At 38.7% G+C, this 25,355-nt stretch overlaps 1 protein-coding gene across 1 annotated transcript in view; it reads right to left on the reverse strand.

The window, feature by feature from the left end:
- Positions 1 to 25,355, reverse strand: part of WDFY2 (WD repeat and FYVE domain containing 2) — a 159,946-nt gene that overhangs the window by 32,730 nt on the left and 101,861 nt on the right. Inside the window, exons 4-6 of the mRNA XM_012782651.3 lie at positions 19,650 to 19,704; positions 14,205 to 14,355; positions 5,468 to 5,580 (exon numbers count right to left, since the gene is read on the reverse strand). Of these exons, the coding sequence (XP_012638105.1) occupies positions 5,468 to 5,580; positions 14,205 to 14,355; positions 19,650 to 19,704 (319 nt within the window). The remainder of the gene's footprint in view (positions 1 to 5,467; positions 5,581 to 14,204; positions 14,356 to 19,649; positions 19,705 to 25,355) is intronic.

Here is a 25,355-nt window from a genome sequence, read left to right on the forward strand (position 1 = left end):
TAGCTAATTTCTTTCTATTTTTAATAGAGACAGGGGTCTCACTCTTGCTCTGGCTGGTCTTGAATTCCTGACCTCGAGTGATGCTCCTGCCTCGGCCTCCCAGAGTGCTAGGATTACAGGCATGAGCCACCGCGCCTGGCCAGGAGAGGCCCTCTTGCTACTTACTTCCAAAGTAATCTCTCTGCGTGGTACCAGGGCTTCATAGTACCTGCTACTCAAGTTTGGATGAATGATCTGCAATTACTCATATAAAGTATGTACTCTATGCTGGACTAGAAGTTCAATAAGGACATGGATAAGGCTTGTTTTATTCACCTACACATAGCCTAGCCCCAGCATATACAGAGAAAGCTGATGATGATTTGTATTTTATATGAACTGCATTAGTGTGAGAATCTTCATTATAAACAAAAATTAAAATTCTTGACTATCTGAACTTGCATCTTTGCACTGAATCGTGCCTTTCTTGGTTTGTTTATTTTTGTTATGGTTGCACTGTTCCTTTCAATAATTTTCCTAACAGCTAATGAACAAGTCTGTATTTAATTTTTGATTAATTAACATGCTCTGGCAGATTTACATTCAAACCCTCCTGTTTCAAATATGTTCCTAATAAAAAAAATTCTTAGAAGTAAGAGGAAAAAAGGAGATTTTATCGACACTATTAATTTAGATGGCCAAAATATGATTTTCTTCCCCTTTGTACAAATCAGTTTCTTTTTTGATAGAAATACATTCTAATTTCTGCAGAAAGAGCAAAGAACTATGATACTTAGCATTTAGCTCCAGAAAGAAAACCAGCAGAGGGAGCATAAGAACTTAAAACTAGTTTCCTAAATCCCTACAGATTAGAAAATGTTATATTTTGGCCTCTGGGCATGACTATTACACCAATTCCCTTATTAACCCCCATGTCCCTATGACCTTCTGTGCTGTGAAGAGAGTGACGGGGTGAAGGGCTATGATGTTGGACACATGCCAAAGAATTACCTGCTTCTGAGTTTGGATCTGGAGTGTTTGAGATCTCAAGACCACTCTTTAATGGATCTAGGTTTACCTTAAGGTCTTTGATTGGGCCTTACAAAAACCCCTTTCTCAGAACTGTGTCTGGCTGAGTCTGGGATCGTCCAGGGGTCAGAATGGGCCTACGACGTAGGGAGAGCTCACCACTATACCCGAATCACCATGGACTCTCTTAGACGTCCTTGCTCTGGCTTCAATGCATGAGTTGTGCTGGAGTCAGATTACTGATGGACAGATACCACTCTCAGGAATAGTAACAACAACAAGTTAAATATCTGACTCGCTACATTCGCCTTCCTGTTGGTGACCTTCCCGGGCCATGTCCTGTTTTCCTCAAAGCTATTTCTTTTTTTTTTTTTTTTTTTTTTGAGACAGAGTCTCACTTTGTTGTCCAGGCTAGAGTGAGTGCCGTGGCGTCAGCCTAGCTCACAGCAACCTCAAACTCCTGGGCTCAAGCGATCCTCCTGCCTCAGCCTCCCGAGTAGCTGGGACTACAGGCATGCGCCACCATGCCCGGCTAATTTTTTTTTTTTTTTATATATATCAGTTGGCCAATTAATTTCTTTCTATTTTATAGTAAAGACGGGGTCTCGCTCTTGCTCAGGCTGGTTTTGAACTCCTGACCTTGAGCAATCCGCCCGCCTCGGCCTCCCAAGAGCTAGGATTACAGGCGTGAGCCACAGCGCCCGGCCTAAAGCTATTTCTTGATAAAAATGAACTGAGAATGCTTTAAACTCTTGGAGAAAGATAAGACGCAATGCCAAAGTAATATTTAATATTAGGACAAGCCTGCAAAACATGAGATCTTTGAGCCACACATGGCTGACAGCACAATGGTTAGAAGCAGCTACTGACCCCTTTCCTGACCTCGAGGCAACAATATATCACATAGAACTCAGGGGACTCCCATTAGCTACCCTACAGTGAGTGCCTGAGTACCGAGGACTGGAGAAGTCAGCCTGAAAGCCACCTTGCCAAAAGCGAATCTGGGAACATCAGGTCCATCATCAGGCTTGCTGAGTGTACCTCCTAAATTTTACCTTGAGTCTGTCCACTCCTTGCTTTCCCATTGCCACTGTCCCATTTCAAGGGACAGTTCTCGGCCAGGTGTGGCTGGCTCCGCCTGTAATCCTAGCACTCTGGGAGGCTGAGGTGGCGGATTGTTTGAGCTCAGGAGTTCGAGACCTGCCTGAGCAAGAGCGAGACCCTGTCTCTACTAAAAAAATAGAAATTAGCTGGACATTAAAAAATATATATATATAAATGTACATATATATAAGAGTGTGTGTGTGTGTGTGTGTGTGTGTGTGTGTGTGTGTGTGTGTGTATAAAATTAGCTAGGCATGGTGGCGCATGCCTGTAGTCCTAGCAACTCGGGAGGCTGAGACAGGAGGATTGCTTGAGCCCAGGAGTTTGAGGTTGCTGTGAGCTGGGCTGACGCCACAGCACTCTAGCCCAGGCAACAGCGTGAAACTCTATCTCAAAAAGAAAGGACAGTTCTCTACTAGCTTTCCAATTACACTCTCTACTGCCAGAACAATTTTTTAAAATCCAATTAGGTTAACTTCTTTTCTTCAAACTTTTTAATGGCTTCTCATTGACGTCAGGAAAAAGCCAGAGATGAGCCTCTGAGATCTGAAGTAACCCTCGTTTCCTTTCTGGCTGTCCCTCTACCCCGCCTTCCCTCTCCCTCCCTCGTGCCCAGCGTTCCAGCCAAAAAAGTGTGACTAGCAGCTCCCCGGAGCACCATGCTGTTGCCAATGTCCGCGCCTTGATCCATGCTGGTTTTCTCTGCCCCGATTGCTCTTCTCCCTTCTTTTTTTATGAACTCAACACTAACTTATCCCCAAAGACCTTAGGGCAAGCGACATCTCCCTGATCACCTCCCACCCCCTTCCAAGTGAGTTGCTCAGTGCTCGCTCCCCACCCTACCTTTGCCACCCAGCACTATAATTACACTGGGTGGTGAGGAATGTGAGGACAATGACTGTGCCTTTTATTTCTGGGACTGGGAGTAGTGGCTGAGGTCAACAAGGGAGAGCACGGAGTGTAAAGAGAAGAGGATGTTGGTCAGAGCCTGGGTGTGCCACAGACCGCAGGGAAGTTGCAGAAAGCCATCAGAAGGGTGGAAGGAAGACTGGGAGAGAACGTGTCACAGAAGCCAGAGGCAGGCAGTTACAGCAGATATTGTGGCAGAATGGCCACAATATTGAATGCTGCTGAAAGGTTAAGGATGACAAGGTTTAAAACGTGTCCTAGCAGGCTGCCGGTCACCTCAGGGACAGCAGTGTAAGTGGAGTAACAGAGACAAAGCAGACTGCAGGGAGCTGGAAAGCAAATGGGAAGTACAGGATTTGAAGCAGCTGGGGAAATTCTATTCTCTTAAGAAACATAGCTGTTTGCTACAACCTGGGTGAACCTTAAGGACACTATGCTGAGTGAAATGAGCCAGTCACAAAAGGACAAGTACTGTATATGATTCCACTCCTGTGAGTCACCTAGAGTAGTCAAATTTGTAGAGACAGAAGGAGGATCGTTGCCAGGGATGGGGGGCGTGGGAGTGGGGAGTTATTGTCTAAGGGAACAGAGTTTCAGTTTCACAGATGAAAAATGTTCTGTGACGGTTGCACAACAATGTGAATATATTTAATGCCACTAAAAAGCACATTTAAAAATGGTTAAAATGGTAAATTTTGTTATGTATATTTTACCACAATGTAAAAAAAAAAAAAGAAGGCTTGCTGTTAAGAGAATAAGATGGAAACTGCTACAACAGAACATGGGATTAAGAGGGCTTTGGGTTTTTTTTTTTCCTCATCTGCAAGTGAGATTAGATGGTTTATTTTTTTAACAGAGAGGCAAGCAACTTGAGCATGTTGATAAATCGGGAAAAGTGAGTTAGTCAAAAGGGAGACAAAGGGAATAATTCTGGTGTGGAGGCACTGAGGCAAGCTCCCATCCCTGGAGATGAAGGAGAGAGGAAAAGTTTATTTGTTGGGGTAGGAAGGATATAGAGTGGACAAAATATATAAGCTTCTCTCTGACAGCTTTCGAAGAAGGCAGGGATGAGTGAGGAAGGGACTTGGGGAGGGTGGTGACAGTCTGCAGGGCTACTCAGGGCACTGGGAGAGGGGGTGACTGCGGAAGAAGGTGGCCACTCTCACTCAGAGAACTGAGGACTTTGCGGAGCTGTGGCCGAAGTGAGGCATCAATGGGAAGGAGGGTGATAGAGGGGCTGAGATGCTGGAAACTTCGGGGATCAGGACCAGAATTCTCCACAAGGGTAAAGGGCAGCTGGAATGGAGGAAGGGTGTAGAAAACTGGAAGATGAGGAGGGTGAAGTCAGCAGTGAACCACACAAGTGTAAGGTTTCTGAGGTGGGATGGTTCTGGGCTTGGCCAGGGTGTAGGTGGCTAAAAAGAGAAATTCAATCAGAAAAGACCAGCATCCTACCCACTGGGCAAGTCTCTATGTGGTCTTCCTCCTAAAGGCACAGATAATTAAGATGGCCTTTTGTGAATCTGTTTCCTTGGATTCAATCTTCTCTTTACTATCTGTTTCTGATTCCAGCATTCCATTTTTTCCTTCAGGAAAGCCCTTATAATCTGAATACTACCCAGTTCTACATCCTCTTTCCCCTGCTTTTCTTCTTACATGACATCTAAACTCAGTATTAGCCCTGTTCTACACTAAATCATGGGTTGGTAGTCTACAGAAAACATAAAAGCCCATCAAGAACCATGACAACAGGCAGTGACTCATTTTCCATGGTCAACATTGTCCAGAGTCAATACCACATGTTAAAAATACTAGCAGAAAATTAATCATCATCATCTATTCAAGTCTTTCAAAGACCAAGCATGAATATTTTATATTACTTTGCTTAAATGACCCTGAGTAGACTAGTAACATAAAGGGGACCTTGGGTTTTAAACTAAAAAGGACCCCAAAGGAAGGAAAGTTATAGAGGAACTTGTCTCTTTTTCCACAGCCTAGCTACCCATGATGAGTGTATTTTTCTTTTCATTTGTCTTGAAAGTGGGGACCCTTCTTGCACAGCATCTTCTCACTCCAAGAAGGACAAGGTCAGACTGAGGCAGCTGTCCTTTTGGCCTTCGGAGCACTGAACCATTGCCACAGCTTCAAACAATGTCTCATTAATGTATGCCAACATTGGCTTTCTCTAGTGCAATATGACAAAAAACCAAATCACCAACATTTTCAAAATAGATTGGTTCCTCTTTAGTTTGGATTACATAGAAGAATTTTTGACATTGTGTTTTACTGAACCATTGTGAAATCAATTAAGCATATCATATGTATCTTTGCAGAAGCACAAACTGTACTTTGCCACTTTCAAAACAAATCAACTGAACAATAAGATACGCAGCAGGCACTATCTCAGTGTGGTATCAACACATGATGATTTTGCTTTTAATCCTACCTGTGTGTCCTCTGAAGGTTGTGACCAGGGTGCAGTTTTCTTGCTCCAGTTTGAGGATTGTGACTTGGCCTGAGTGGTCACCAATAAACACATGCCGGGTTTCAACATCAAATCTATCATGTAAGCATTAAGGATTGTTTCTCAGAATTGAATGGGCAGAATTTACAATGAAAAAAAAGGCATAAATGTAATAAGAAATGTACAAATCCCACCTGAGGAAAACTTGAAGATAGTGCTAAAAGACACAAAAGTGGAATTAACAAAATAAAGGATATGCCGTATTACTGGACAGTAAAATTTAAGATGCTATATTATTGGATGGTAAGACTTAGAGATGTCACTTCTCACTACATTTGTTTATAGATTTAAAATAATCCATATAAAAATATCAACACATGTTGTTTTCTAGAGCTAGGTATGTTCATTCTAAAGGTATATGGAAAAATAAATAAGGCAAAAGAGCCATAAATATTCTGATAATAAGAATAATATAATATGTGACAGGAGAGGTGAGTTGTACCAGATATTAAAACATGTCATAAAGTTTCTTTAATTAGAAGTGCGGTACTGGTGCATAAATAGGCTAATGGAACAAAACAGAAAGTCCAAAAACAGGCACAAAATCACATAGAAAGTATCTGACGAAGGTAGCTTTTAAATGAATAAGGAAAGATGAATTTTTAAAAAATTATGTTGGCAAAAACCAGATAGCCATTTGGAAAAAAATAGGCTCTGTATCTCACATTGTATATCAAGATAAATCCCAAATGAATTAGGGATCTAAATGTGGAAAAGGAAAATGCAAGTTCTAGGTAGGCGAGTCTCTGCATAACCTTGCAGTGGGAAAAGCCATGCCTCAAAACACAAACAACAAATACTATAAGCAAAGCCAAAAGAAAAAAATGTTTGCAACTTATGTCACAAAGGGCCCAAATCCCTAATATAAAAAGAGTAATAAAGAATAAAAAGATCACAAACTTAACTTAAAAATGGGCAATATGTGAATGGAACTATGAATGGATAGTTCGAGAACTTGAAATGAAAATGGTGCTGTGCAAAAAAAGAGTTAACATAGCAGACCTGACTGCTATCCTTTGAAAGGCTCCTTACAAAGCTGGCATAGTGTCTGGGAACTTGGATTTTTGGGAGCGTTCCCACCATTAACTGATAAGAGTGGCTCACTGTGCCTTAACCAGACAAACAACACAGCATATCCTGAATACCTGCTTTCCTTCTGGGAGTCTGGAATTTTGGTACATGCCAAATACAGGCTGCCTATGTGACCAGCCTCCAGTAAAAACCCTAGGCATGGAGTCTATAGAGAGCTTCTCTGGTTAACAATGCCTAGCAATCCTATTTCTAGAGATTATTCCGGTACACCAGCAAAAATACAAAATGACGCATGCCTGAGGCTATTCATTCCATATTATTTTAATAGCTAAAGTTTGACAATAACTCAAAAGTCCATCAATAGGGGACTTATTGAATTAGCTATGCTATATCCACACAACAGAATATTATCCAGCTGGGGGAAAAAATGAAGATTTCCATATACTGACATGAATATTCAGGATACATTCTTAAGGGGGGGGGGAGCCAGGAATATAAGAGTTTATAAGCTATACTACCTTTGTGTAAGAAAGAGAGGGAAATATAAATGTGTGTGCATGCACACGCAGGGATGTACTCATATTTAGAAAAGGAAGCGGTGGAAGGACTAAGATCTAATGGAAATGGCTGCCCATGGGTGGGGAGAGAATCAAGGTGAGGGAACAGCAATGAAAGTGAGACTTCTCTCTTGTTAGAGGTCCCATTTTGGAATCCTGCAATAATATTACATATTAAAAAATATATAAAATTAAAAGAAAAAAATCCCCCAAATTGAAAATAAATTTAAATAAATGAAACTCACTATAAAATTGGTGACATAACCACACAGTTAGATTTATTTCAAGTGACTTTAAAACACAACATTTTGAATCTACATCCTTGGTATTCTAAGGACAGAGAGAGCTGCAAAGCAATCTAAAATTCTTATTCAGTAGTCTTATTGTTATTTTAACATTGCACTTACTATTTTGAAACCATTTAAATATACCACAGGATAAAGCAAATAAGGAATTATGACAGTGTTTTAGGAACCAAGATTTTCAGCCCAAGATAAAAGAACCAGTACAAAATTGAAGAAGTAAAAACCCTGTAATGTTAAATTTTAATGAAAAATATATGAAGTGATGATTTATTTTTTTTGAAAGCACATACACACACACCCCATATATATTTTCTGTCGTCTCTGAATATTATTCCTCACTAAAAGAATGGCTGTTTCCAGGACTGGGACAGGAAAGGTACAAGATGAGCTTAAGACATGTTGTGCCAGAAAGCAAAGAAGCTACCAAAGGCAAGTGGGCTTATCTCAAATAGACACAGCAGTAGGGATGAACAGACAGAGCGCACAGGTTGTCTAGGGCAGGGAAACCCTTCTGTCTGATACTGTAACACGGTGGAAACATGTCATCACACATTTTTCCAAATCTATACCATGAATAAGACCAAGAGTGAACCCTAATGCAAATGATGGATTTGGGGTGATAATGATGTGTCAACGTAGGTTCATCCATTGTAACAAATGTACCCCTACTCCAGAGGGGGATGCTGGTAACAGGGGAGCTGTGCATGTGGGCACATGACGTATATGGGAAATCTATACCTTCTGCTCAATTTTGCTGTGGGTTTAAAAGTGTTCTAAAACATAGCCTTTAAATAATAAAAATAAAAAAAGACATTGGGATCCCTTTGATGGGGCTGGCCAAAGATGGGATAACTTGAGCATAACATTAAAAAATGGCAATTTACTGAAATGTACTGAATAGATTATTTAAAAACAAACAGGCCGGGCGCGGTGGCTCACGCCTGTAATCCTAGCTCTCTGGGAGGCCGAGGCGGGCGGATTGCTCGAGGTCAGGAGTTCAAAACCAGCCTGAGCAAGAGCGAGACCCTGTCTCTACTATAAATAGAAAGAAATTAATTGGCCAAATAATATATATAGAAAAAATTAGCCGGGCATGGTGGCGCATGCCTGTAGTCCCAGCCACTTGGGAGGCTGAGGCAGAAGGATTGCTTGAGCCCAGGAGTTTGAGGTTGCTGTGAGCTAGGCTGACGCCATGGCACTCACTCTAGCCTGGGCAACAAAGCAAGACTCTGTCTCAAAAAAAACAAAACAAAACAAAAAAAAACCCAAACAAACATTAAGGAGTTCATAACAATACTCAAAAAGAAAAAGAAAAGATCCCTACTGGAGGTAACCAGGGCACTAAATCTCTACTCTGAAAATTAGATATTAAAGAGAAAGAATTAAGAATGTGTCCTGCTTTTCTTACAGTAATTGTACTCCTGGGTAACCAAATAGCCCTAGTTAATAAGGGTAAGTTCTACTTTAGTAGAATTCTAACTAATACATGGGAAAAATACGATGGGATTAGAAAATCACCATTTTGCCACCCTACTGAAAGAACTGATTCAGAAAAAACTCAGGAATAGATGAAACCATTAAAAGAGAGGCTTTCTCACTGCCTTTTCCTGGGAAAAAATAAATAAATAAATAAATAAAATAAAAAAAAAAGAGAGGCTGGTAGGGAGGACCTCACTGCAGGGGTCGACTGTCACCACCTGAACCACTGATTAACCTCAGCATAACCTGAAGGGTGATAACCTATCGTCAGGAGCCTGCTGATGGGAAGCAACACGACGCCCACAGAGCAATCACCAAGTGTTCTTACCAACAAGTCAAATCTGAATGAAATCAAGATTTTAGGGGCAACTCCGTTTACAGACAATATGGGAGAGAGGTAGGTAGAGGAACGAGTTAAATGATATCATGAAGAAAAGAGATCAATTTAGAATATGGGACAGTCTGTAGGAGAACTGATTTAATGAGGCAGTGGCATAAAAAAGAGTGAGGAGGCACTAAGCCAGGTGAAGAAAGGTTTAGAAGACTTGACAACCACATGCAATGCGTGGACTTTGTCTAGATCCAATTTCAAACAAACCCACTGCACAAAGCCATTATCAAAACAATCACTGAAATCTGAAAATGGTTTGATTATTCAACAACATCAAGCAGTGATATTAATTTTTAGGTGTAGTAATAGCATTGCGATTATTGAAAAAATGATCCATATATTTTCAGTGAAGTATGTAAGGATGAAACAACATAAGGTATGGAATTTGCTTTAAAATATTCCAGCAAAAAAGAAAAGCACAAAGGGATAGGAGAATCAACAGTCAATGTGAATGCTGGGTATCTGAGTGTCCATTATACTATTTTTTTCCAATTTGGTGAATGTTTTGAAAGTTTTCATAATAAACCGTTAAGAATAAGGCATAACAAAAAATTATCATCCTCTTCTAACCAGTTATCAGACATAAGTAAGATAATTACTAAAACTTGTAAGGAAAAAGATCACCTTAAATTTATCATGAATTATAAGAACCCCACCCCCCACAAAAAACAGACCCAATTTGATACCAATAGTCTTTATAACTATTAAGTAAATAATAGTATTCGCTTTAAAAATATAATTCAACAAAAGGTTATTTAGAACAGAGTTGAAATAAAATTATAGTACAACCTCAAAGCCACAGTGACTGGCATTAAGTAGGATAGGAAGAAATTGAGATAACCTTAATAGCTAGCTTTTCAGAACTCTTCACTTGCATGGGAACAAATCTAAGAGATTACATTAGGTAGGAGAACACTGCATTATACAGGGTGACATTTTGTAAATATCTCCAACATGAATAAAATCCTAAAATAAAAGGTACTTGAATTATTTTTGTGAAAACAGGAAAAATATGATCAAAAAATGGTCAAATAACAAGCCACTGACAGGTGAGGCTAGATAAAGTATACACAAATTTAAAAACTAGCAAGTGAAGCGGGGAGGCAAAACATTTCTATTTCCTACCATCTATTTTCCACGGGACTTTGGAATATACCTCCACTCTACTGTATCTACTTGTGCAGAGGACTAGCTGAAAAATTTAATACTCAAGTTCTAATTCTGGTTCTGCCAGAGAACAGTCATGTGACCTTGAGAACTAGGTCTTTCGCTCTTGCTTCACATCATCATTTCAAAAGTGAACATAGGAATGTGCAGAAGCACTTTGTAAATTCTCTGGACCTGCAAATCTAAGATATTTTCTTCTTTTTCTTTTCTCTTTCTCTCCTTTTCTTCCTTTTTGCTTTTGTTGTTAGTACTATAGATCACTTAATATTTGAAGCTTCAGATCTTTAGCTAAAACAACCAAAGAATTTTAGGTTATTCGTAAGTTGATAATTTAATTTGTGAACTAGCCAGTCTCTTTGTGTTTCTTCATTTTCCCATGGGTATTTTGGGTATTTTCAATGCATATTTACTTCTCCACTAAGAGGCCTGAAAGAAGAAAAAAACAGGCTAAATTCAATCTGATTTATTCTGTCACTTGTTGGTTTGGCTGAATGAGAGAGATGGGAGAGAATTAGGTCTCTAATCTATACCATTAGCCATATAGTATGAAGATAAATAGGTGTACTGATATTATTCTGAGACATTTTACGCTGTTCCACCAGATCTTCTTCTTCCTTCCTTCATCACTTAAAAAAAACCCAAAACCCCACTTTTAAATATGGAGGGTGGCAGAGGGAAATAAAGGAAAGATGTAGGGGTGGGAGGTTTTTATGAGGAAATATGTTTAAAAGCTAATTGAAATGTGAACCCTAACACTGTATGGCTTGCCTTTTAACAATGTGCCCACAAGCCAGCTCCCAGAAAAAACCTCTAGCACTGGAAAAGTCACATGGTTCCTGGTCCCTCTGGCAAAAGCACAGAGCTGTCATGCTATCAGTGTTTAGCAATGGAAAAAATATACAAGAGCAATGGTTGGCACTGTGGCTCCAAAATCACAGCTAGCAAGGTAGAGCTAGTGGAGGTCAAGGAATCTTCTTAGGAGGGCCTCTCTGTAGCATTGCAGCTCCCTTCCACCTTAACAGTGAGGTTGGCTGGGTGGGCACTTACAGTGGGAACTGAAGCTCAGAGGTTACACACACACACAAGCTTCTGATACCCAATTTTATGATTATCTGCTTCGTAAATCACACAGTGTGGCGAAAGGAAATACTCAGAAAATGAGTATGACTTTTGGATATGCCTAAAGAGCTGGTAGCTATAAACTTACATGAAAGACCACCACAGTCAGGGCTAGTTTAATTCTGCATTTGTTTCTGTTTTTCATTTTCAGGTAGTTTAAAAAGTTTGCTTCTTGAGGGTGAGATCTGTATTTTTTCCCACAGTTCTTGGCCTGGCTAAGTGATACAGAAGATGTATAGAAAGTATTTCACTAGGCTTGGCTAGCGATACAGAAGCCAGCATAAGACCAGATTATACTGATGGCAACAGTTCTTTCTCAAAGGAACAATGCAGTATATGGTTTTTTTAAAAAAAAAATCAAATCCAAGGTAGAAGACCTGGGTTCTGGTAGGGATTTTCCTACTTACTGGCTGGGTAGTCTCAGATGAGCCATAGGGACTCTTTTTGGGCTTCAAGTTGGTTCATCCATAAAATCTTCTTTTTGGGCTTCAAGTTGGTTCATCCATAAAATCTCTAGCTCATCTGCTAGAGACTGATTTTTTTTTTTTTTTTTTTTTTTTGAGACAGGGTCTTACTCTGTTGCCCAGGCTAGAGTGTAGTGGCATCATCATAGCTCACTGCAACCTCCAACTCCTGGGCTCAAGCAGATGCTCCTGCCTCAGCCTCCCAAGTAGCTGGGCCTACAGATGTGCACCACCACATCTGGCAAATTTATTTTAATTTTTTATAGAGATGAGGAATCTCATTATGTTGATTGGGCTGCTCTTGAACTCCTGACTTCAAGCAATCCTCCTGCCTCAGCCTCCCAAAGTGCTAGGATTACAGGCCACTGTGCCCAGCCTGAATTTTCAAAACAAGTATTTAATTGATAAATAAAAATTGTATATATTCAAGGTATATAATGTGATGATTTGATATACATATATTGTATAATGATTAGCACAGTCAAATTAATTAACACATGCATCACCACCCATAGTTACAATTTGTGTGTATGTGTGGTAAGGAAGACTGAATGTTTATGCACCCTCGAAATTCAAATGTTGAAACCTAATCCCCAATGTGATGGTATTTGGAGGTGGGGCCTTTGGGAGTGATTAGGTCAGGAGAATGGAGCCCTCACAAATGGAATTAGTGCCTTTAAAAACAGGCCCCAAAGTGTCCTTTGCTCTTCCTACCCTGTGAAGACACAGGAAGAAGACAGTTTTCCATGAAGCAAGAAGGGAGCCCTCACCAGACACTGAATATGCTGGTGCCTTGATCTTAGACTTGCCAGCCTCCAAGGTATGAGAAATAAATTTCTGTTGTCTATAAGACACTCAGTCTAAGGTAATTTGTTAGAGCTGCCCAATGGACTAAGACAGGGGGGTTAGAGTGGATGATCTCAAAGTGCCCCATCCACTCTTACACTCTAAGGAATCATTAATGTTTTGGCAAGAGAGTTCAAGTATTTCAATTCGAGCACTATGCTCATCCGAACTGGCTTGTAGAAAGTCAAGTTTGGAGTTTCTTTTATTAACAGGTGGTATGACCCTCTGAAAGATAAGCTGATCTTGCTTTCCATTCCTTATCAACCTTGCCTCTGGTCTTCTTGGGAATTTGCCACTTTCATAACCTTCCACAGTGGCCACTGTTAGTTTCTTTACCTTGCCCTTCCAGTGAGAAAAATAAGAGTAACATTAGCCTATATACACACAAAAATATCCCTCCTGCCACAGGGCTGCAAAAGGCCAGTAATTTGCTTTGTCAGGTTGTTGAGAATCACTGAACAGGCATTTTATAAATACGGAGATGAAAGAAACTAGAAAGCAGGTCTTACTGTTTTTTCCTGACAAGTGATCTGTTTCCACCTACTTTCTCATTCATCAGCAGGTGGAGAGACTAAGAATCTCAGGGTCCTTTACGTTGTAAGGACAATGGTAGCATCATCCACCGATGCCACACACTGGTCAACACAGCTTGTTGGAGCCCAGTCGGGCAGATGTGAGAATTATCTGGTATCAGCAGGGATTTACCCTGAGCACATGGACCCTGGCAACTTGGGAGATAAGAATACCATTCCACAAATCCTGGAAGAGTCTCATGCCTAGAAGTAAGCTAGAACCTTATCAAGAAGATACCTGCTGACCACTCTAGTCCTGCCGGCATGGTAGCCTCTCAATAACTATCTTTAACATGAATAGGAATCCTGTGGTTCTTTTCCCAGGCGTCAGTAGGAACGTTCACAACCTTAAATATGTGTAAATTATGTCTGTACAAAAACCAAAGATTATATTTCGGTTATGGTTTCATCTACATGTACCATAATTCTGACAGCTGAGGTTCACAGATCTGGGCTGTGTCCTGTCTAGATGTCAGACCCTGTGTCACAGTAGATACACAACCTGCCCAGCTGTGTCTATTATTTCAGGTGAAAATGCCTCACTTCACTCCACTAACATGAGGAACCTCAATGACTTGTGCTTCCGGAAGGTCTATGAGTACCTTCATCACATAGGGCAACTTGGCAAATAACAACAACCTTTCAAGATGCACATGACCCAAATTTCATCAATCAAAGAGGTCAGCAGCTAAGTTCCCACCAAGATATCTTGTCCCGCAAAGGATACTGCAGACCTGAGGCCACGGCACTGGTGCGATAACCTCCCAGGCGTTGCCCGCTCTCAGAGCAATGCCAGGCGAACTGCTTGTCCTGCCCTGTGCTCAGCACCCACTCCAGCTCCAGGACAAACAGGATCATCGTCACTCTGCTCTGATGTGCTGAAAATCAAGAGAAAAGAGAACGACCTATAAGTATCCTAAGGAGGTTGGAAAAGCATGGTCCACAGGGGTGTATCATTCTCTTCTCCCTTCCCCAGAATAAGCTAAGCATTATAACCATGTCAAGGGCGGGGTACAACAATGGTTCTCATCAGAGCCTGGGGTATGCTTCTATAGGCAGGCGTGTCTAAGTTTTTTTACGATTTTTAGATAACCATCCATCTCTTCCCCATGCTCCCTCTACCCAGCTTGTGCCAACTCAAGGACTGTCACAGAGAACTCCCATTACCAAGGGCCTGGGCCACTTCCCTCAGACAGGCTCAGGCTACTGGACTAGAGCATCAGACCCAGTGTGACCACAAAACACACTGGGAACAATGCTCATGTAATCCAGCCACTGTGGTTAGTGTATGTGTACTTACAAAAAATTAATAAAGACCATACTGTTCTTTTTTTGATGAACCCTGTCTTATAAACCCCTAACAACGTTCTAGATGAACAGCTTTCTCTAAGAAATTAAACGCAGGGAAAAGAGGACAGAATTATTCCCAAGTGCCATATAAAAGAGAATGACATATCCCTTATGCCAAAGTGTGTGTGTGTGTGTGCACGTGTGTGTGTATGAACGATAATGAGTGTAAATTTCCTAGAGGTGTTCATATACAAGGGTAATATTATCATAATTACTGCATCACATGATTTCAGAGTTAGAAGAGACCATTCCTATCACCTCACTGATCTCCCTATTTTACATATGGGCAAAGTGAGGCACAATGAGGTTGAGTAGTTTGGCCATGGTCTTGTGGCTTCTCAGTTACTGAATGAAATCAGGCAAGAGGATTTTGGCTTGCTTCTTCTTATATAACTCCAGGCAGTGAGGTGCAGGGCACCTGTGGTCACTGAATAGAGCAGATTGAAATAAACAAAAACTGATATGCTGCAGCCTGGACCTTATTGGACCCTGCTCCTAGGGGCTGGTAGTCCGGTGGGGCACGGAGTTTCCCATTTTGATCATGAAAACAGAGTTAGGCAGTATGGATGGATGAATGCGGCTCTGCTGGCAATAACAATATTATCTGCCAATTGCTGAGTATCTAACAAGTGCCAGGTACTTAAATAATATTCTCCAGCTTAATCATTGTACTGACCCTGTGGCTGATTCCCTCATTTTACAGCCAACCCAACCTTAGCAAAATGGACCTTTTAGATTGGCTATCATGTAATACAATCAGAACCAGAGTGAAACCCACAGGATAGTCATTCAACAAATGCCGGATGTTTTAAGATCTGCTATTTGAAGCGTGGAGAATCTAAGAGGATACGAAAGCAAAACTACTATGATTTCCCAACTCTACATGCCTGCCTTTCAGAGTACCAGCCACCACCAAGATCAAAATGTAGGCTTTAACTAAAAGATGTGACTTCTTGGAGAAATTCTTGAAGATCTTTTCATTTCTGTGTCATCAATGGTCCAATTCAAGTTCCACCAGTGGCAGAATAAAAACAAACTCCCAAATGAGTCCAAGTGTACCCAAGTGTATTTCAGGCAGAAAGTGGCCCCTAGCACTTCACCCTTCTTTCTCCTGAAGGGGACTCTGGCCTTCTAACTGTCACCTTCTAAGTCCAAGTGACAACAGCCCTAGACAATAAGGGGTGTTAACCTGCTGAGTGGCCTTCATGTGCCAGAGGACATAGAGCCAAGAAATGTTAAGTGGCTTGCTCAAAGCTACATAAACAATGGGTGACAAAGCTAGAACCCAAAACCCCTCATCTCTGCTGTCACATTCGTTTCTCTTTCTCAGTGTCAGGCTGCCTGTGACTGCTGGAAAACTCAAACAAAACAAAACAGAAAGCCCCAAACTCAAAGCACATACTCTTTCTATGGTGAAAGAATCATTTTATTCAAAAAGAAACACTTCAAAGATACATACTTATCACTAAGCTTCAGATCAGAAGCTTATTTAAGAAAATGGTGGGCTTGATGTCTGGTACTTCTTGAATAGGAGTGATGAGAGGCTACATCCTTGCTTTGATCCTGATCTTAAGAGGAAAGTATCTATTTTCTCACCATTAAGCATGATGTTAGCTATAGGATTTTGGCAGATGTTTCTTTATCAAGTTGAAGAAGTTCCCCTTTATTCCTAGTTTGCTGAGAATATTTTATTATGAATTACATTTTATCAAATGCATTTTCCACATTAAGTGATGTGATATGATTTTTCTTCTTCAGCCTGTTGATGCAATGAATTATATTGACTTTTTAATATTGAACTAGCTTTGCATATCTGGAAAAAAATCCCACTTGGTTATGTTATATAATTCTTTTTATAGATTGTTGGATTCGATTTGCTAGTTTTTTTGAGGATTTTTACATCTATTGTCATGAGAGATACTGGTCTGTAGTTTTCCTTTCTTGTAATGTCTTTAGTTTTTATTAGGATTAATTTTTTTTAAATTTTATTGAGATAAAATTCACATAACATAAATTTCACCACTTCAACCATTTTAGAGTATAAAATTTGCTGGTTTTTAGTATAATCACAATGCCATGCAAGTCATCATAGTAGTGATAACTACTATCTATTTCCAGAACATTTCCATCATCCCAAAATTAAACTCCATATCCCAACTCCCCCTCCTCTCATCCTTGGGAAACCACTAATCTACTTTCTTTCTCCTATTCCTGACATTTCATATAAATGTAATCAAGCAATATGTGGCCTTTGGGTTGTGGCTTCTTTCTCCAAGCATAAGTTTCCAAGGGTTATCCATACTGTAGCAGGTATTAGTACTTCATTCCTTTTTTACAGCCAAATAATTCATCGTATGTATATGCCACATTTTGCTTTTCCATTTATTCACTAATGAACAATGAGGTTATTTCCATTTTTTGGCTATTATAAGTAATGTTGCTATGCACATTTGTGTATGCGTTTTTGTGTGAATACCATCACACTCCACACAATGATGTTTTGATCAATGATGGACCACATACAGGATGGTAGTCCCATAACATTATAATGAAGCTGAAAAATTCCTATTGCCTAGTGACGTTACAGTGCGACACATTAATACATATTTGTGGTGATGATGGTATAAACCAACCTACCGTGCTGTCAGTCACATAAAAGTCTAGCGCATACAACTATGTATAGTACATAATATTTGATAATGATAATAAGTGACTCTTTACTGATTTATGTATTTACTATACCATACTTTGTATCATTAATTTAGAATGTATTCCCTCTACTTATTATTTTTTAAAAAGTTAACTGTAAAAAAGCCTCAGGCAGGTCCTTCAGGAGGTATCCAGAAGAAGGCATCATAATTGCAGGAGATGAGAACTCCATTTGTGTTATTGGTCCTAAACACCCTCCAGTGGGACAAGATATAAAGGTGAAGGACAGCGATATTGATGATCCGGACCCTGTGTAGGCCTAGGCTAATGTATGTGTTTCTCAGCATGCGGGCTTCTCCATGGGACAGCTCACAACATAGCACTGGCTTCCACCAGGGAAAGAAAGCAAGAGAGCAAGAGGGGGCGAGTAGGATGGAAGCCCCAGTCTCTTTGGGCCTAATCTTGGAAGCAATATCCATCACTCGCCATATTCTAGGTCTGGCACACACTACAGGATAGGAGCGTGAATACCAGGAGACATTACCATCTGGAGCTATCTTAAAGGCTATCTACCAAAACATGCCATATTTTAAATAGTCCTAAAGGTACAATATAATATCCCAAATCTGAGACCAAAATAATTTTTAAAAACTTTTTAAGAAATGTTTTTTATCCACATGTTCTGGTTAACAGAGAAAATAAAAAAAAAAAAAAAAAAAAAAAAGAAATGTTTTTTAAAAATTGATCCATAATAATTGTACATATTTATGGGGTATATGTAAAAAAATGTTTTTAAAGAACAGAGGCTCAGGTCAAATAAAATAGGAGTTGGAGATATGTTTAGGCTGGAAAAGAGAAGTATTAATATAAAAAAAAAGACTGAAGGAGGAGAGGAAAGGACAACAGTAGGAACTGTCATTGCTGTTTTAAAATAATTGAAAAGCTGCCATGTGTAAGAGAACTAAGTTTTTGTGGCTCCGACCATCTGGACAAAGACCAATAGGGGAACATTCTAGCACTTATCACACAACATTTGAATGGCATTTACTTGTCACCATCCTCCACTTGATTATAAACTGCTTTATAGACAGACACTAAACGTGTCTTGTTCACTATTACAATCCTCAGTTACTGGAATACAGTAGGTACTCAATAAATATTTGATGAGTGTGAAAAATTAAAGAATAATATAAGACTTGAGAGAAATGAATTTATTTCAGCTCCAAATCTTAAAGTACAGTACTTAATGCTTAGAATGTTCCAAAATCAGAATGGTTGCTATGTCGCTAGAGATATTAAAGGAGAGGCTGGATGATCACACAGGATGAAATGAGGTCAAGAGATCTAGATGAAATTACCTTGAAGTGTTAAAAGGTCCACCACAATATTGTTGGTCTGGATAAAAAAATCCCTTCCAAAAATTGCTCCTGAGCTATATTAAGAAAATGGCCCGCCAATGTTGAAGACACCATAAAACCATAGTTCTTTCCCTTGGACATTATGAATATTCTGAGAATTTCAAACATTTAACCAAATATGAAATGAGTCCCATATAAGGCAGCTTTACACTGGCCCCACGTTCCGAGCCTGCTGCACTGCTAAGAAGCAGCATGATGCAGTTGGAGGACAAAGGCTGTGGGTCTGGGAGTCATGCTGACCACTCTGGCTCTACACTTGACCAGCGGCAGGACCACAGGCAAGTTACCCAGCCTATTTGTGCCTCAGCTCCTTAATTCAAAAATTGAACAACATTCACTTCTGGGCCCAGCTTGGTAGCTCACACCTATAATCTTAGCACTTTGGAGGCCCAGGTGGAAGGACTGCTCGAGCTCAGGAGTTTGAGACCAGCCTGAGAAACATAGTGAGACCCCATCTTTACAAAATATACAAAAATTAGCCAAGTGGGGTGGCATGCGCCTATAATCTCAGCAACTTGGGAGGCTGGGGCAGGAGGATCGCTTGAGGTGAGCCCAGGAGGTTGAGACTGCAGTGATCTATGATAACACCACTGCACTCTAGCTTGGGTGACAGAGCAAGACCCTGTCTAAAAAAAAAAAAAAAGGGTTGCTCTGTTTTGTTCCCGACCATTGTTAAAGTACTCTCTTGCGGCAGTGAAAACCATCAAGAAATATTTTAAAGTCCGGATAATGAAAACACTCCTCTCACTCCCTACCTTGATAGTTTTTCACAGGAGTCATCTTGTTATAATCTTCTGACAAAATAAACTCCTGTAAAAGAAAAGAAAAATATTAAGCAAAAAGAAATTCTTCAAGTGGATAACTATGTTTTGATAAAACCAGAATGGATAAAGTAAATTATCATCACAGCTTCAACTAACATTAGTATTTTGCCCATTAATTCAGCATTTTTATGCCTCTTTAAAAGTGACAATCATAATTATGATCCAATGCAATTACCATAATTTTTGCCTTATAATTCCTTTTTGTGAGCGTATGCAGGAGAAGAATACTGGATCAAGTTCAGAGTCTTGACCCTGGTCAACTTTATAAATAAACTTGATTTAAAATACTTTTCTCTCAAGGGTGCCACAGCTAAAAATTTGCAAGGCTCTCACCTGTGAGCAATTCTTTTCTAAAGAAATAAATTAAGCCGGGCATGGTGGCTCACGCCTATCCTAGCACTCTGGGAGGCTGAGGCGGGCGGATTGCTCAAGGTCAGGAGTTCGAAACCAGCCTGAGCAAGAGCAAGACCCCGTCTCTACTATAAATAGAAAGAAATTAATTGGCCAACTAATATATATATAAAATTAGCTGGGCATGGTGGCGCATGCCTGTAGTCCCAGCTACTCGGGAGGCTGAGGCAGAAGGATTGCTTGAGCCCAGGAGATTGAGGTTGCTGTGAGCTAGGCTGACGCCGCGGCACTCACTCTAGCCTGGTCAACAAGCGAGACTCTGTCTCAATAAATAAATAAATAAATAAATAAATAAATAAATAAATAAATTAGATGTTTTAAAGATTCCGTTTGTACCATCAGTAATCTATTTCATGTTACTTACTATAAGCTACTCATGGCTGCATCTTAACCATTCCCTGTATCCCTATGGCACCTTGCACAGTGTCTTGGCACAGCAGCAGGGGATCAGTAAATATTGGTCAAACAGACAAGTAGAAGGCACCTCTCAATCTGATGAGGTTAGTTTGGATGTTAAATTTACTGAAAAAATCAGTTTCTATCCAGCACATCGTAGTCTTCGTGGGGATACGTTAAAGGTGAGTGTGTATGGTTTCACCTAAGCGTCTACATATATGCAGTAGAAGTCAATCAAGTGTTTCTGGGACCCTGCCAGGTTTTAAGTCCTTTAGCTTCTTTCAAATGCAAAATATCCATATACCCTTAAAAAGTAAATTGTCAAACATAAGGAAAGCTGCAAAGTCTAAGAAATCAATGCCTTCATCTGAGCCTAAAAATGAAACAATGAATATTTTCATACCATTTGGAAACATCCAGAATTTTTCTTTGATGACTTTTAAAAAATGGGAGAGAGGACAGACACAGAAATTCCTGACTTGCTGTCTGGGTGTTTACTGAGTTCATATAGTTTGTGAAATTTTCTAGAAGCAACTAATCATGTTATTGTTTGTGTGGTAATTGTCGCAAAGGTAAAGTAGAAGGTGACATAGAGAACATCAACTCAGCAACAAAGTTTCTTTGGTTATGCACTTTTCTGGCCCGGTTCTCTTTATGAAGCTTGTCTACACGTGGATGTTCTTCACCATAATTTTCTCAGTAATAACAATGTTCAACTTGTCGCTTTTAAAATTCATATCATTATTCCCTCAAGGAGTGGCATTATATCCACTTCTCATTTCTGAAGCGTTGGACTCACACAATTGAATGGAGTGGAGGAATTTTTAAAAGGTAAAGTAGCTTGCCCATAAGGAGCGTACAGTGTGGGTAGGGAAACCTCACACATGTCTCAGCATCAATTCCCTGTTGACCTTTAACCCCAGGCAAGATAACTTTGACCCTGAGCCCCACACTTCAGAGGATCCCCAACATCATAACACACAAATACATTTATTAAAAACAATGGTTATTTGGGCAATTGTTTAGAGTTCATATAGTTCATGTTATTTTGAATATACTGAAATAGTTCTCTAGCTTGAGCAAAAGACACCTGAATTTCTTCTGGAACAAGGCAAGGTATAAATTAAAACAATCTGATGCAGGTTTGCATTTAGGGTTTAATACATACATCCAAAATAAAATTACCTGTTCACTGAATTGACAAACCTAATTTTTTGTTCATTTGTTATTCCTGTGATAATAAAAACATAGAATCATGGAGAAAATTTGAGAGATTTTTGCCAGTTTTCATAGTTTTAATCATAAAAACAATGTTATTCTAAGGAACATGAGATGGATAAACATTAAAAAGTCCCTTGTGATTCCATTTCTCAGAGATAAGTATTATGGAAAGTATTATTGTAATAATATATAAATAAAACAAAAAGTTACAACTACTTGACAATACTTTTTTTCTTTTTATAAATCATGTATATCATTCCATATGAGAACATACTTATCAACTTCATTCTTTTTAATAACTGCACAGGATGTACTGTAATGTTCTTTTATTGATAAACGTTTATTTTGTTTCTAGTTTTCCTTATTAAAAAGATTACATTAAATATATTGTGTCTTCAGATATCTCTAGCAGTATTTCTATAAAAGTTTTAAAAGTAGAATTGTTGGATTGGAGGGTATGACATTTAACATTTGATAGATAGTGTCACTTGTCTGCTATTTTATACTTACTACAACAATATTGCAAGAAAGGTCTTTGCACATGTATTCATATAAATTAATATATAGAAGAGATTGTTGGCTCACATATGTACACTTAATGTTTTCATAAGCACTGCCAGATCACTTTCCAGGAAGTATACAGCCATTTATTTCCTATTCACCGCTACTTTCATATGATAGCATATCTTCCCGTATCACATCAGCACTGAATGCTATTCATCTTTTTAATTTTTGCCAAACTGATGTGCAAAAAAAAAAAAAAAAAGCATCTCATTGGGCTTTAATGTGCATTACCCTGTTTATGAGCTGGAGAACTTTTTTATATGTTTGTTTACCATTTTCATTTCCTATTCTATGAATTTTCTGTTCAAATCCCGCTGTAGTTTGGCTCCCTAGAAAATAGAGCCTAAGGCATAGTCTCAGTCTAATGCTTTAACTGGAGGTGCAGTATCAGCAGTTTAACAAAGTGAAGTACAGAAAGATGGTGGTGAGCTATCAAGCTGGCCTGAGTTTCATGAAGAAGCCCAACTGGTTCTCTAGCATACGGGAAGTCTTCGGACACACAAAACTGAACACCAAGTTTAGGAAGAGTCCACTGGAAGGAGGGATGGAGTAAGAATTTATCTGCCAGCTCTCTCCCATCTTCTTTGAATTTTGATCATAGCTCCACGGGAGTTTAGCTTCCTCCTCCTTCTGGGAAGGTGTATTAATACTACCTCACCCCATTTACTAGTTGACCACTGGAGTAGTCAGACCTTTGGCCTTGCAGTGCTGTGTTTCATACAACTCAGAAAGCAGCAGAGGAAACAGAGACTTTGGGCTTTGGCCTCAGAGTGGAACAAGAAAAAATCAAAAAAATCTGAAGCAGTGTGTGTGATGTGGCTTAGGCATATCCTTTTCCCCTTTTTACCAATTGCATTTGTAATTTTCTTACTGAACTGTAGAAACCCTTTGATTGTTAGGTATAGAAACCCTTTGTTTAAGATGTGTATTGACAATATTTTCTCTCCTAATGCTCTGCTTTGAATTTTATTTATTGATCTTTTGTAGTATTGAATTTTTTTATTTTTTAATAAACAGCCACAGCATTATGAGTTGAAACTTTGTTCTATCTTTTAAGTTTTAATTTGGGAAGGAATAATATTTTAATTGTAATATGTCTTCCATGAGAAACATACTCAGGTCTTTAAATACAATTTTTCTTTACTAGAAATGGATGGAAATTTTGAATGGAAACTTGAATGGAAATTTTTTTCCATTTCAATTTCTAAAGAGTTACTGTTCATATATACTAAAAATAGCTTCTGGTTCAGATATTTTAGTATGCTATCATAGCATTGAATATGTTATTTGTTGTTGACTTTGGCAAACAACCTAGACTAAGTTTTACGTAAAAAGATTATTTTAATATTCATCTAGCTACATTTTTTTAAGAAGAGATATTTGGAAACATATAGGCTTTATGTTAACACAATTTTTATCTATAGTAATTAAATCACCTTATTTTAGTTTTATCTGGAGTTTTTATTAGGAGTACCTACTGAATTTAATTAAATGTGTTTTGGTATCTATTATACAAACTTTTTTTTTCAAAATAAAACTTTTAATTTATAAAAGTAATTGACTATTCTGATAAATTTCCTAATACTGAGCCATTCTTAAATTCCTGAAAGAATCCAAACTTGTCGTGGTATATTCTTCCTTTAGTGCATTACTGGATTTGATATGCTAACATTTTATAAGGACTTTTACATACATATGTTTACAAGTATTATTGGTCTGTAGTTTTCCACTGTGGTGCTATCTTCACTGGGTTTTGGTTTAAAGATAGCAAAACAGTGGTTAAGAGCTCCTGGCACTGGAGCCAAATTGTCTCGTTTAAATCCCAGCTAAAGCACATAACTAGTTTTATGATCTTGGATGAGATGCTCTAGATCTCTATCCTTCACTTTCCTCCTCTGTAATAGCCTCACAAGACTGTTGAGAAGACAGAGTTAACAAAAAATGCATTTAAAGCAGTGCCCTGCATATAGTAAGCACTCTGATAGTTAAGTAAAATAAATAAATGCTACCTTTTGTAAAATGAATTAAAGAGCTTTCCTTAAAAACAAACAAACAAACAAAAAACCCTTCCGGAATATATTGAACAACTCTAACTGAAGAATTAGAAAGAATTTAACTTTTCAAGCTTTTCCCGGGCATATATACAAACACATGCTACACATGTTTGTAGCTCTCCTGTTTAACTTGATCAACACTATCACAAGAGCATTTCTCATGTCATTAAACATTCTTTGAAAAATAAGTTTTAATGGCTATCACATTGGAAGGCAATATAGGATTTTATCTAATTAGTCCCTGACTGTTACATTTCTAAGACACAAATGTTTTATCATAAAAATAATGAGAATGAGAATATACTTATAAATAAGCTATGTCTATTTTTATGATTATTTTCTTTGGATGGTTTTCTAGAAATAAAATTGTTGACATAAGGTGAAAATAATTCTAAAACTCTGGATAAATATTACCAATATTTCTTCTAAATGGTTTGTGCCAATTTATGTCCCTTCCATTAGTGTAATATAGAGTGCCTATATTATTTAATTCCAACCAACATGTATATCCTAAAATTACTACTATTTAGATAAAAATAGAATTTTAAAAAATTTTAACACTTTAAAGTGTTGACTAGCCCTTAGTATTTCTTTTTGTGACTTTTCTGCTATCTATAGGATTTTAGTGTTTTTCTTATCTATTTGTATATGTTTGCCATAAGGGATATTTTCCCTAATGACTTCCATTATTTCAAGCTTACAGCATTCTTCTTTGTACATAGTTTATACATGTCTACTCAATTTACTTCTAGTTTTTGTTTTTCTTTATACATTTAAAGATGCTTCAACCTCCTGGAATTTATTTTAGTATATGACATGAAGTGAGGATTAAAATCGATCTTTTTCTTAAAAGCAAACCAACTGCTTCAGCACCATTAATTTAATAACTTTTCCCATCCACAACTGACATATAGTGTCTTCTTTACCATATTGCATATTCTTACATATAATGGAGTCTGTTTGGGGGGTTATCTAACTCTGCTCTACTAAC

Source organism: Microcebus murinus, chromosome 13 (assembly GCF_040939455.1).
Source record: "Microcebus murinus isolate Inina chromosome 13, M.murinus_Inina_mat1.0, whole genome shotgun sequence".
Taxonomy (NCBI): Eukaryota; Metazoa; Chordata; class Mammalia; order Primates; family Cheirogaleidae; genus Microcebus; species Microcebus murinus.